At 50.1% G+C, this 13,305-nt stretch overlaps 7 protein-coding genes across 7 annotated transcripts; 4 read left to right on the top strand and 3 right to left on the bottom strand.

The window, feature by feature from the left end:
• Positions 1–17: 17 nt before the first annotated feature.
• Positions 18–1,768, top strand: VTP21DRAFT_10508 (uncharacterized protein; the record flags this gene model as incomplete). The annotated part of the gene is made up of 6 exons (XM_069389852.1): positions 18–421; positions 556–659; positions 730–996; positions 1,058–1,118; positions 1,183–1,247; positions 1,311–1,768. The coding sequence occupies 6 exons, from the start codon at positions 18–20 to the stop codon at positions 1,766–1,768; spliced, it is 1,359 nt and encodes a 452-aa protein (XP_069253131.1).
• Positions 1,769–3,240: 1,472 nt separating this feature from the next.
• Positions 3,241–3,861, top strand: VTP21DRAFT_10507 (uncharacterized protein; the record flags this gene model as incomplete). Its single annotated transcript, XM_069389851.1, has 4 exons — positions 3,241–3,328; positions 3,397–3,436; positions 3,503–3,669; positions 3,734–3,861. 4 exons carry the CDS (start codon positions 3,241–3,243, stop codon positions 3,859–3,861), a joined length of 423 nt encoding a protein of 140 aa, XP_069253130.1.
• A 127-nt stretch (positions 3,862–3,988) lies between these two features.
• Positions 3,989–4,189, bottom strand: VTP21DRAFT_10506 (uncharacterized protein; the record flags this gene model as incomplete). Its single annotated transcript, XM_069389850.1, has 1 exon — positions 3,989–4,189. One exon carries the CDS (start codon positions 4,187–4,189, stop codon positions 3,989–3,991), a length of 201 nt encoding a protein of 66 aa, XP_069253129.1.
• A 418-nt stretch (positions 4,190–4,607) lies between these two features.
• Positions 4,608–6,421, top strand: VTP21DRAFT_10505 (uncharacterized protein; the record flags this gene model as incomplete). Its single annotated transcript, XM_069389849.1, has 2 exons — positions 4,608–4,800; positions 4,884–6,421. The coding sequence occupies 2 exons, from the start codon at positions 4,608–4,610 to the stop codon at positions 6,419–6,421; spliced, it is 1,731 nt and encodes a 576-aa protein (XP_069253128.1).
• Positions 6,422–7,103: 682 nt separating this feature from the next.
• VTP21DRAFT_10504 (uncharacterized protein) lies at positions 7,104–8,798 on the bottom strand (the record flags this gene model as incomplete). Its single annotated transcript, XM_069389848.1, has 2 exons — positions 7,104–8,364; positions 8,440–8,798. The coding sequence occupies 2 exons, from the start codon at positions 8,796–8,798 to the stop codon at positions 7,104–7,106; spliced, it is 1,620 nt and encodes a 539-aa protein (XP_069253127.1).
• An 829-nt stretch (positions 8,799–9,627) lies between these two features.
• VTP21DRAFT_10503 (uncharacterized protein) lies at positions 9,628–11,643 on the top strand (the record flags this gene model as incomplete). The annotated part of the gene is made up of 5 exons (XM_069389847.1): positions 9,628–9,828; positions 9,947–10,255; positions 10,326–10,745; positions 10,836–11,104; positions 11,187–11,643. The coding sequence occupies 5 exons, from the start codon at positions 9,628–9,630 to the stop codon at positions 11,641–11,643; spliced, it is 1,656 nt and encodes a 551-aa protein (XP_069253126.1).
• A 549-nt stretch (positions 11,644–12,192) lies between these two features.
• VTP21DRAFT_10502 (uncharacterized protein) lies at positions 12,193–13,236 on the bottom strand (the record flags this gene model as incomplete). Its single annotated transcript, XM_069389846.1, has 2 exons — positions 12,193–12,913; positions 13,007–13,236. 2 exons carry the CDS (start codon positions 13,234–13,236, stop codon positions 12,193–12,195), a joined length of 951 nt encoding a protein of 316 aa, XP_069253125.1.
• Positions 13,237–13,305: the final 69 nt, after the last annotated feature.

Here is a 13,305-nt window from a genome sequence, read left to right as displayed (position 1 = left end):
ATATTTACAGATAAATAATGGCTGGGGATGATGCAGGGATTGAGTTGCAGTCCACGGTGAGTGTTCCCATGCATGATGAGAACACGGAGCCCAGCTCTCCCACCCATTCTACTGCGGATATCATTCAACGCGATCGGAATTCGCATCAACATCCGCATCGCCGACAATGGGCCTCTATATCCATGGCCCGGTTCCCGACTATGATGGGGGATCATGTCAATATTGAAGGCCGCTATTTCGATCCAAAAACACAGATAAGATCGGCGTGGAAACGGGAGCTCTACTTATTGCTAGAAGATTCGAGCTCGAGTAGGGCTGCGCTTTGGGTAAATATGTCGGTGACTGGCATGATTCTTCTAAGTGCGGTGTTAACGACAGTGGAAACTATTCCTGCTGCAAGAGCCGTTGGAAATATGTTCTGGTAAGTGATTTACATTTCGGGCTAGCTGCCCACATTTTAATATGTTCCCTTGAGATTATATCAAAAATTTTTTTTTCCAATATGGCGAATGTATAGTGAGAAATAAGAGCTATTCTAATCAACTTTATAATTAGGTTTGTCTTGGAAACCATCATGGTGTTCTTCTTCACTATCGAGTTTATCTTACGACTTCTTGCCCACTCTGATTCGATGATGCTGATTAAGCGCTTCTTTACCTGTGAGTTTTATCCACTATTTCAATTTGAGTGTGCTGATATCTGATCCAATTTGATTTTCTTTCTCTACAGCCCCCTTAGTGATCCTCGATATACTCGCCATTCTTCCCTATTACATAGAGGTCATTGCTCGCCATGAAACCACCTATGAGTTTCGCTTCACCATCCTTAGGATATTTCGTCTTCTTCGTATCTTCAAACCTTATCGTTATACCTCAACTCTAGCCATGACCATTGAGGTGCTGATCATTGCGATGGGAAGGAGTGCTGACGCGCTGGGAGCTCTGCTCTTTTTTATGGTTGCTACGGTTATCATTTTTTCGACCTTGCTCTATTTTGGTAAGTTCCATTTGGCTATGCAATTGGCTTTTATAAGTGATACTTATGGTTTTCTTCTTAGCTGAGCGTGGCGAATGGGATGACACGAAAAAAATATTCCTTGACGCTGATGGAAATCCGAGGTATACGTCATTAACAAGTAAAGGCATTCTAGAAACTTTCTTACGCTTTTTTTTCGGTTTACAGTTCATTTGACAGCATTCCTGCAGCAATCTGGTATATTTTAGTAACTATCACAACCACTGGCTACGGTAAGACAATTATTCTCCAGTTTTCTTCGATATGATTTACATGAGTGTGTGACCATCAACTAGGTGACATGGTTCCTACAACCTTCGTCGGGAAGCTAATCACCATACCAGCCATGCTTTTCGGGATTTTGTTAATCGCACTCCCATCTATCATTGTTGGGCGGAATTTTTCGATTGTGTGGGAAATCATGAGGAAATACTACCGCTCCCAATCAGAACAAAACCGTGTGGCAACGGAAAATCATGGCGAAGATGAGGACGAGGAAGAAGAGCCCCAGGATAGCTTGTATCAGATGCTAGGCGGAAATGAGCGTACGCGGCCAAGCTTCGACGTCATTTCACCGACCACGCCTACTTCCAGTCATCCACGCCGGCGCCATCAGAGGGATGAAGGAGGAGAAGGAGGCGACCTGAAGGAGAAGGTGCAGGAACTGTTTGAAATGACGCGAAGAAATCAGGAGACATTAGAGCGACTGATGAAAATTATGGGTGAGAATGCCGATGCTAGATCAGATAGATGATGTCTATAGGAAAAGAGTCAGCTTTGCTTTATATATAATCATTTATCTAATAATTCAATCAATTGTGTTCATACAGTTCATCCATTTGTTGTTTGATTTTATTGTTTAAACTTGCCATTTTAACTTATGACTCTCAAAAATGAGCCTATACAGACCATGCCAGTTACTATTAACGAAATCACTCTACTAATCCAACTGGCGGCTTCACTAATCAAAGGATTCAATTAGAAATCTTGTTGCTCGAAAATGTTCTCTTGGTAACGTTAAGTGCAAAAGTTACTACTATAGAAAACGAATTTCATACACTTTAAAGCCCACTTCCAATTATTTAATAAAATACACACAATATAATTATATACGGTATATATTTGTGCGTATAACATATATATTCACGGTAATCTACCATTTATTTACATTAGAAATTGACGTTCTTTCTCGTGACATTAGGCTCCGCTATATTCAGCCTTATAATATAATCAAATATATAACCGTCGTATTTTGTATATATGACACTCACGGAGTTTGATTATAAAACCACATTTGAATGAGGAATTTACAGGTCGTAAAAGACTAAAAATCCGCACCGTTTTAAAGTTCTACATGTATGGTTAGTTCAGTAATTTCTAATTTAAGGGGCCAGATAGAATGCCAATCTATAGTAGGCTCATGCTTATCGCTTATCCACCGGGGAAGAGTCCAGGGTATCAAGCAAGGTGCGTTTTATTCCGAGTAGAACCAAATTTCTCTCTTATATGCATTTTACCAATATAAATGGGTTAAAGTGTACCTTGATTCCTCGTGGACTAGCTGTACCTATATTTAATTCACTGCCTCACTAAGCGTTGAAGTGTAATCTTTGTGAAACTCTGCAGGCACCTTCCGCTACTATCAATAGTTTGATTGCACGCCGTGCCTTGTCGTATTTCAGGAGTGGAGATGCCAGTGTGGCATGGAGACTGGCAAACATCGAGCCGGAGAAGGAATATTTAATTGGGCTGGGATGAAAGGCTCTTCTTGACCGCTGACTCGGATGCGGGTTAGGGAAAAAGGCCTCTAGCCACTGCGACTACTAACCAATTCGATTGCTTGCCCAAGTGTGTGTTACCAGAGAGTTGAGCCCGGCCGCTATGGGCGCGGCTTCACTTTTGAACCATTCCTAGGACTAGGGAGCGCGCCAGCTCGCTCTGTTCTTCAACCACGCGTCCTAGTTGAAGCCGCAGTCTTGCTAGCAGTGTGATCCGCTGGAAATCGGGTTCTTCCTCCACTCTTTAGCCTGTCGCCCGATCCCACTGCCGCCCTTTTACTCGCCGTCGGAAATAAACTCGCTGTGCCTCGAGAAATGTACAACTCCAAATAAACCTTATATTTTGTGTTTATTAGAGAACGTGCGTAAATATAAATCCACGCTTTCGCTCGCTTATTCCTCCTTACACTCATCTTCACATTCCTCATTAACATCACACTAATTCACAATGGTCAAGCTCTCTGCCCTTGCTTTCGCCGCTGCCGGTCTTGTCGGCCTTGCCAGCGCTATACCCCTCCTCACCCAGCCCCTCACCGGTAATTCTTTTCTAGGCTCATTGCGAATTGCTTTGTTCCCATTAGTAAACATGCTTGTTGACGGATAGGAACCGTGTGGAAGGCCGGTACCACGCAGTACATTGTCTGGTAGCTATCTCCATCCGCAGGCATATAGCAAAAACCTGAATTTAATCTTTGTGTTCTCGCTTCTAGGACCAACGGCACTGCTGGCCCCACCCCTATCAAGCTTTTGCACGGAAACCCTGGTGCCTTGCAGCTGCTCTACGTCATCAACGCGACCGTAGATGGAGCCTCGGGCAACTACACGTGGCACATCCCGACTAGCACCCCTCAGGATAACACCTATGCTATCCAGATTGGTAGGTACCCCCTCAATTCAATTGGAGATGAGTTGCGATAACAACCTCCGATTTGCGTATCCAGGTAACCCCCCTGAGCAGAACTACGGAGGCCCATTCACCATCATGGCGGCCGACTGCGCCCCCAACTGCCCTCCTGAGCCCAGCGTTCCCGCCGTAGCCCCCGCTCCCGCCCCCGCCCCCACCAACTAACCGTTTTGCTATGTGTATCAAAACCAAATACCTCATTTCCCCCTCTATGATAAAAAGGACATAAAATTCCTATGTATATCCGCTGGTTACCCTTTTAAGTCCCCAATGATCCTGTTTTTTCTCTAAATTATTTGATAACAAAATTAATCTGAGGAAGGAACGATTCTATTTTAATATACTTGGAAATTTTAATAACACATCGGTTAATCATGGGACGCCCATGTTTCTCTGAGTCAAAGCACTCGAGATCCTGATTTTTTTTTTTCCGAGAACACACACATGGAACTAAGCAGGAGAACGGGCCGTTGAGAAAAATGTTCGGAGACATCCAGTTATATTATAACCTAACCTAACTTTGTTGTGCCTCGATCTTCACCCCCTTTAGACTTTTTTTCTCCTTTTTTCTTTTATTTCCTTAATACATTGGCCATTAATTTCTTTTCATTTTTGCGGAGGAAAGTGTATAGGGGGACTGGTTCCCTATGAATCTAGGATCTACTTACTTGTTTGCTCTGTTCTTTTCTGCTCGATCGAGTTAAGCGATCTTGTTGGGATTCTTGCAAGCCGTTTTCTATTTGAATCTCTTGTTCTCGTCCCTTATTTCTAATTTGTAAATATCTCCTGAGCGAAGGGTGAGTAGGCGCATTTTTGTTGGATGATGGATGGGCGATCCTGCCCAGACAGCAGATCTGATGTTTTTTGCTCGGCCTACATAATTAACTTGATCCTGCATTGTTACAGGTGTAATGGCGACTCAACGCCCTCTTTCCGAATCTACTGCTAATCTCATGGGATGGGGCACAGACGGCTCCAGCCTCCTATTCAATACCCGTCCGATGTCTTCCAGTTCGGCCGCGGCCGCCATAAATCTCCCCATTTCGGGGATCGGCCGTCCGGCTTCCACCAGTCTCATCGAGGACAAACAGTCTAATCTCCAAGGTAAAAAAAATCAGATCACTTCATTTTACCCAATGCAGCATCACGACTCGAATTAACCTGGAATCTCCTCTTGCTTTTAAAAGCCCGCCCCACCCCATTTAATGATCGCTGGTTGCCTGACTACGCTGGTAAGCAGCATAATCTAATTGCGGCCGACATGACCAAAGCGATGCAGGATGATGTGTTTGTCGAGGAATTGAATGCGATCGACCAGTGGTTCGTCGCGCTATCCCCCGCCGAAAAAACCGCTGCCCTCTACAATCTGCTCCAGTATTGCACCCCCGTACAGATGCAGTTTTTCATTGTGGTGCTTCAGCAGATGCTGCAACAGCGTATACCAAGCGCGATGGTGTCACCGGTGAGCCCCGAGAAGGACGCAATGCAGATGCAGATGTTGAGCACGATGTCGGCTCTGCAGCAGCAACAGCATGTGAATCTAGAGACGATGCCGCAGCAATTCTACCAGACCCGCGTGATGCAGAGCGACAAAAATTTAGGTAGTGAGGGGGGCTGGGCGCGCGACGGCGGTGGTGTGGCAAGAGCCGGAGACCTCCTCTCTGCGAGTGTTGGCAGCTCTGGCATTTTTGACCAAAAGAGCCAGCATCTCAAGCAGCACGGCGCGGGTACGCGTGCGAGCGATCCAAGCTACATGCGCCGGGTGGACGATACGCGATATTCTTCCTCTATGGCCACGCACCAACAGCACCGGGCGTCCGCTGGAGTGATCGGCGATCGGGTTGGAGGTGGTCGGCCGCGTTCCGCAGATCTGTCATCTCTAGTAGGCACGGGCCTCTTGCACAACGTGCGAATGGAACAGCCTACCGGGGGAGGCGCCGGAGGAGGGGGAGGTAGAGGCGGGTGGAATGCCCTTTCGCCCACAAACTTCTCATTCCAGCAGCAGGATCGGGATCCTGCAAGAGATCAGGTCATCGAACGGCCCCAATCGGCGGCAGATATCGATAGGCTGACGGGGCAATTCGACGGATGGGGGCTGAATAACGTGGATTCTTTCAAGTCGGCCACCACTAACCTGTCCTCCGATGGGAAATTGGCCCCGCCCAAGAACATCATCCTTTCTACCGCGGAGCAAGAGGACCAGCCTCAGGGTGCCAGTGGGATGGGCGGTGGGGCTGGGATGAAGATCGGCTCGTGGACGACTCGTGCCTCCAGCGGCGCCTATCCTAACCGCCATCTGCAGCCTCCCAAGCGGAGCAACTTTGGCACCTATCTCACCACCGTCCCCGATGACGGCCACGATGAATATTTAAGCGATCACAGCGATGTCTCGAGCGTGTCCGGACGTCGCCCAGCGAGTACTAGTGGAAATAGTGTGAGTGGTGGCAATGGTGTAAGGACCGGGGCGGCGGGGAAGGATAAGAAGCCGGGCCCGGGTGAGGGGATTGACATGAACTTGTTGGAGGACGTGGCGGCTTGGCTTCGAAGCCTTCGACTCCACAAGTACACCCCCTTGTTCGAGGGAATGTCGTGGCGCGAGATGTTACAAATGAACGACGAGGACTTGGCAGGGCGCGGCGTTGCAGCCCTGGGGGCGAGAAGAAAGATGCTCAAGGTGTTCGAGATGGTGAAGACGCACTGCGTGCAAAACAATATTCCGATGTAGATTTTTTTTTTTCCTCATTATTATTTTATATATATTTTTATTTCCTTATTCTTTTTTTTTTATATATTTCCATATTTTTTTTTTAACTTGATTACTTCTCGTTTGGTTGATTTTACTAATTTCTGATCTTCTTTTTTGATTTAATCTTTAACGTCCTAATATCTTTATGAACATTCTCCTTTCTTCTATCTATCTATCTATCTATTTCTATATGGCATGCTTATTTGCTCATGGGTTTGGTTTGATACCGACTTTTACTCTTTCTTTTTATTAAAAAAAATATGAGGAAAAACAAACTTCAATTCCACCGATTTGACTTCGTTTTTATTCACTTTATTCTTTTTATTTTTTTAGAAAGAAAGAAACAAAATCCGAGATCTCTTCTTCTGTGTTCATGTGTTTAGATGTGATTCTTTTTCTGTTGTTTTCTTCCTTCTTCTAATACTCTATTCTTTCTACTTTGTAAAACGAATGGTTATTTTATACAAATAAATATGGTGTCCATTTTTTTTTTTTCCGTTTATTTCCTCTTTTCTGTATAAATAGACAAGACGGAGAGCGAGACAACAAAAGCAACAATGATAAATACTACTGGGGAGGGGGAGAGTTTATATAGATGTATGTGTGGATAAATGTGTGAATGAAGAAGACATAATAGCCAAATTCTAAAGTCCATTGGATTTCAAAGTTCATCATGTCTATGGGGTACACGTGCCCTCTTGACGGGCCTCACCTTGGGGGGTGCTAGTTTCTCCTCCTCCTCTTTCTTCTTCCCCTCCTCCTCCTTTTGCTCCGACTCTTCGGCGCTCGGCTCCTCCGGCACATCCCACACCTCGGGCACCTCTCCGACCACCTCAAGCCCATGCGCAGCATTGGCTTTGAGGAAGCGCACCAGAGTCCCCAAGTTTCGATCCTCCTCGTTGAAGTCCACGATTTCGCGCTCGTCACTGACCGGCTCCTTCTCGCCGCCCTCTACAGAAGCCCCGGTCTTGGCCTTGAAGAGCTTGATGGTTGGGTAGCCGAAGATTTCGTATGGCGCATCGACCGGGATGTCGTTGACGACCGCGTCCATCTTGGCAATCACGGTGTTCTTGTTGCCGCCCTCGCGCACAAGCTGCCCAAGCTTCTCCCACGAGGGCATCACGCGCCGCGAGTAGCCACACTCTGGGTCATAAAACAGGACGAACACATCCTTCGTGTCGTCGCCGACGATGCTGTCGTATTCGTCCGCCACCACGATCTTGGTGGGGCCGTCGTTCTTCTCGGGGATCGGCTGGGAGCGAAGGGCCGGGGCGAGCTCATGGGCCAGGAACTTCTCCGCGTATTCGCGCACGGCCTCGGTGGTCAACTCCTTGGTCTGGTCAAAGGGGTACTTGAGCGAGTCGGTCACATTCTGGATGGCGAGGGCCGGCCACTTGGGCTTCAGCGCAAGCGAGTCGTAGATCTCGCTGTCGTACTTGCGCACGTCGATCCAGCCAAAGTTCACGCGGCCGCGCAGCTCCCGCGCAACGGGGAGAAGCGCCTCGACAGTGGCGCGGCGCGACTCGTCCGAGTCGATGAAGATGTGGGCGAGCGGATACTCCGAGTCGATGTAGAGGTCGTAGTTCTCCGGCGTCATCTCGTCCAGGAGAGGCAGAGCATTCAGGCGCACGAAGCGGGTCAGCTGGTCGGAGTTGAAGTCGCCCTCGAAAACACTCCGGCCCTCGTCGAAGGTCTTGAACAGCACCACGCTGGGCGACTTGACCCCGTACTTTTCCGCAGCCTCCGGAGACGAAGTGACGCCGAAGATGAAGTCGTTTCGGAGGTCGTTCGCAAGCAGCTCGATGGCCTCCCGCTCCTCCTTGTCGGATTCGCTCAAGAAGCCGACCACGGCGACGCGTTCCAGTTTAATAAACGAGTCGACCAGTTTGGTGTCGAGGTCGGAGAGAGGAGGGAGAGTGTGTCTATAAGGGTCAATGGTAAAGTGTGAGTGGGCCATGGCAAGAGGGGCAGACTAGTGAAAGCTAAGCCGAAGCTACCTCTTCATGTATCTTACAAAGGCATCGGTCTTGAGCTGCCCATTGAATTCGAGCAGGTCGCTCTCCTCTTTGAACAGCTTGATGGTGGGGAAATTCGTGACCTCGAACTCTTCACACAGCGAGCGCTCGGCCACGCAGTTCACCGTCGCAAGAGGAAGGCTGGATTTCTTGAGCAGAGTGGCGGCGCGCTCATATTCGGGCATCATCTTGGTACAGTGCTTGCAGGATGGGTCGTAAAACTTCACCATGATAATCTTTTCTCCATCGACCACCTCCTTAAAATTCGCTTGGGTCAGAGAGAGAACATCCGAGGCCGCTACGCCCACGGCCGCGGCGGCGAGGAGGTATAGAAGCCGCATACTATTAATGTCGTGAAAGAATGGAGAGGAACTAGAGTGGTATCACTAACTAGAGAGGGATGGAAAAAAAAAATGACGGGGAGGGGGTATGATGGAAATAAAACGAGGACAAGGTTTTAAGGTTTCCGCGAGCAAACACTTAAAGCCTTATTTCCACAAAGCTCTCGGGGACAAGTGTCGATTGGTTGAACCCGAAAATAGGAATTTAAAAATAAATTCCACTTCCTCCCTTTCCTCATATATATTAAGGCCATTAGACAACCCCCCTCAATGCTTCTTTTCATCGGATGCCGACACAATCGGTTGCTTTAAAATGAAAATGGACATGGTTAACTAGCCGCGATTCTGCATGTCTATCTTGGGGATTACTTGTTTTTATCTGCGCTTAGAACGGCTCTCTAGGTTCAAAAGCACATTCATATCAGAAGAGCCGCCGGGAGAGCAGTGTAGGTTAACGATTGAAGCAAGAGCAGGCATTCCTCCGTGGACTATATGGTTCAACAATACCTTTCTGACCTATCTTTGTATAAATGAACGACTTTATTTTGGAAATTGCTTTTGCTAGCAAGTCTAAAACTTTGGGCGCCCTGAAATAAGGAGAAGGAAGCATTGAGAAGAGGCCGTAGTGAGGCGGCCGCCCTCCACCCTTTCCGGATGGGCTACGAGGCTTAGGACCAGTGCTCTCCTCCATGGCTCTTCTCAAACCATCCCTACGCAACTGCAAAAGAAGCGTCCATTAAACTGTTACACACACTTCCAATTTAATTTTGTATTTTGGGGAGAGAGCGTCCTCTCTTTATTTTTTCTACGATTTGCGATTGAAGCTGTGATGTCGGGGCACACGTTCCCGGCAACGCCCAATCGCGGCTGGATTAAACAGCGCATCCTCGCGATCCAGAAAACATCGGGCATCGATTTCAACGAGGATATTTTTATTTCTATATTCCTCTGCTTGATCGCTTCTGAAAAACATGTCATACTCACAGCATCGGAAGACAAAGTGGAGGAGCTTAAGAAGATCACAGAGCAAGTAATGTCCCCTTTTGCCCCTTCTTTTCCCTCCCATTTCCCGTCTTTTCCGCTGTGCTGACCAGCCCTGTGCCCTCGCCGATGGGGGCTTTATTTTTAACTTTGAATTGCTACTCTAGATTGCTCAGTTCGTGTTTGGCCTCACATGCACCACTATCACCTGCGATCCGACCCAATCCCCCTCTGACTTTATCGGCAGCTTATGTGTACGCCCTCGCGAGGATTCCTTTGGCCAATTCAACACGCGTGTCCAGCAACAGAAATCCGCACGCTCTCTGCGGACCACGGACTCTATGCATTCCGGGCAATCGTCAGGGTCCCGGGTGAGCGTTGGGCGAGAGGATGCGCCGTGGTATTCCGAATCCTCCACCCAGGCCCTTATGGAACCAGAGGACATCGAATTTATTCAAACCGAAGAGCTGAATGAGGTGAAGAGATAGCCTTCCCCTTCCCTCCCTTTCCAAGTATAGATAGATTCATACCGCTCTTGATGCTTAGTTTGAAGACCCACGCTACCCGTCCTCTGCTCGGCAAAGGCATCGCAATAGCCTACTCTCCGCCCCCATTGTGCGCCGCACCTCCGCGAGAGAAGTCCCGCGGTCCCCCGTCTCCGCCGCCGCCCCACCCCCCGTGACTCCCGTCGATTTCACCTTTGTCGGCCGTCGCCACGACAACCTTGCCATAGCCCCCTCCCATTATCCCGCCGATGGCGTCGGAGCAAAGCGGCTGGCTCAAGCAGTGGTATTGGAGAGGCTAGAGGATGCCAACGAGCTGGTCCACGCCGCATTGCTAGAAATGTTAGTGCGCCGGCAGGTGGTCACGGATCGACTTGCACTTTACAATTTACCAAGACCCTTTATCATTATAGCGATATTACCCTACTCCTCCCTGCAGCGGCCAAGATTGCCTAGCCACCTGGTACGTTGCATTTTGTTGAGCTCTCCTGATCCCTTGCATGTTTTGGCGGAGGTAGAGATCTGACCTCTTTGTGCCCCCCCCCCCCACCAGATCGACAGGTTTTTTATTAGCTACGCGTACGATGGGTTAGGGGGTCTTCCAGAGAGCGGGGGCGGTGGATTCAAGGCGGTTCAGAGCCGACGCAACCCCTTCTTTCGAAGCACGGAGATCGAGGAACTCTCCCGGCGGGCCCAGCTGGTCACCATCAACAACGACATGATGCGGTACATCCGAGATTTCATTGTAGGCCTCCGAACCCATCGAGCGGTTCGCGGGGGCGTCACCTCGCGCTCCTCACAGGATCTAGTCTTGGCCATCAGGTAAATTGCAAAGTTCTTGACTCCACCTCTCCTATGGATCCTGGCTCTGTGCTCAATGTCTTGTTTTGTGGTTGATTTGAAGATCGATCTCCGCCATTCTTCAATATTCCTACGCGACCCCCGAGTTCCTGCTGATTGCGGCCGAGAAAGTGTTCTCGCACCGGCTCATCATCACGCGCCCGCACGATCGACTTCACCCGGCTCGAGTGCACATCCCCAAGGAGCACCCGTCCATCGGGCTGCGCCCGCCGGCTCCGCATGGGTGGCGGGAGGACGAGGCGGATGAGGACGAGAGGGAGCACCGGGACGGCGGCGAGCGCGGCAACGGAAAGGAAAAGGAGGTGACCTGGGGGCTATCGACCACTCGGCGGATGGAGGCGGAGGAGCACGAGAGATACCCTCTCCGGAGCCTGTCAGCGACGCCAACCCCCCCGCGGCGCCCCTCTAGGCTGGGGCATCTGTTTATGGATCTAGAGGCGGTGCTGACCGCCGCCGATATTGTTGCGGACGTGTTACAAGTGGTTTGGCCGCCTGTTTAGGCGCGATTTCCCCCCCCCCCTCCCTTTTTTATACCTTATTGTTTATAATGTTAATATCGCTTCTCATGCTTGAGGTAAAGCCTTCTTCCTCCTTTCCCTACCATCCATCCCCCCCCCCTCCTCTCTCTTCCCGCATCCGCCTCTTCTGCTTCTCTCTCTTTGCATGACGACTTATCCTACCTTTTATTTATCCATTCAATGATACCCGGTCTATTTTGCGAACCATCCAACCGAATGCATTGGATCGGATCCGTGAGCCATGATATAAAGACATTAGCATTAAATGTGTATTTACTTTAAAAGATAAAACTGAAGAGCGGAAGAGAAAAAGGAAATAAAAACGAGAGATCCAACGAGAAAAAGAGTACTAGATAAAACACACAAGATAAGCGGGGGGATCAGGCAGAAAGAGAGACGAGTGTATAGCGCAAGGAATGAAGAGACAAAAGAGGGGGTAGGAATATGAACAGAGCAAATGGAAACATATGGACATCGAGGTGAATCGGCAGGGGTGAATCAGCGAGGGAGGGAGGGAGGAAGGGGGGGCGGTTAACCGAGCGAAAAGCCTCCTATCGACAGTGGGCTGGGCAGCGGGGCCTCAACGCCGTTCTGGCCCGTCGAGAGGAAGGGGGAGGGTAGACGCCGCTTCTTGACCAGGGAGCGGAGGGAGAGGGAGCTGGAGCCGGACTTGGTCGTGTTGCTGGTGGCGGTGGTGGAGGTCTCCACGGACCGCAGCGAGACGACGTCCTCATCGCGCTTCCCGGCAAGCAGAGGGGGGCGGGCGGAAGGCTTCGGCCCCACGGAGCCGGGGTTGCTGGGGGCGAAGGAGGACGGGATGGGCACGCCGGTGTCGCTGACAAAATCCCCTAGGTTCTCGATGGCCTCGTTGATGCGGTCGATCCACTCTCGCCTCTCTCCTTCCCCGCTTGCCTTGACCACCAGCGACTCGCCGTCGGGAACACGGATCTCGAAGCAGTCGGGATGGCCGACCACGCGCTCCTGCGCGATCCGGGCCATCACCCCGGGGCGGATCTCGATGTGCTGCTTCAGGAGATAGGTCCCCTTCTCCTTCGGCTTGCAGATAAGCAGCTGATCGGAGAGGAGGATATAGGTGCGGGGCTCCAGCTGGTTCTGGGTGGTGAGGGGATTGACGTTGAACATGTCCGCTTGCGCAATGAGCTGGCGAGAGGGGTGGGCGATGGGGGCAGGGAGATTGGCGATGCGCTCCTGGAGGTCCTCGAGTCGACGGTGCAGTTCGGCCTCGCGGACTCTGTTAAGCACGCATCCAGGAAATAGGGGAGCAGAAAAGGAAAGCGGTTAAATTAGTCTCATCACGGGGCTTGAAGAGCCATGCGCCACCTACTTTTCATTCACCTCGTCTGCGAGCGCGGAGATTTTGTTGCATGCGCGCACGAGGTTGTTGTAGTCGGGATGGAGGGGGTGGTGCGCTTGAGCAGCGCCTCGAGCAAGAGCTTGTATCGAGGGATTCGCTGGACCGGGAGGAGAAGGTAGGCCTGAAGGTTCATCATTTCGAGCCGCGAGTCCTGCTGGCACGACTGCAGTAGCAAGTGGGGGGAAGAGAGTTAGAGTCATTGCGGCTCGGCCATTGCTCTCTCGAGCCAAGCGAGAGAGAGAGAGAGAGAGAGAGAGAGAGAGAGAGGA

The sequence above is a fragment of the Calcarisporiella thermophila genome, assembly GCF_041956535.1.
Source record: "Calcarisporiella thermophila strain CBS 279.70 unplaced genomic scaffold VTP21scaffold_7, whole genome shotgun sequence".
Taxonomy (NCBI): Eukaryota; Fungi; Calcarisporiellomycota; class Calcarisporiellomycetes; order Calcarisporiellales; family Calcarisporiellaceae; genus Calcarisporiella; species Calcarisporiella thermophila.
The sequence above is the reverse complement of the archived record's forward strand: the minus strand, read 5'-3'. Positions and strand labels throughout refer to the sequence as shown.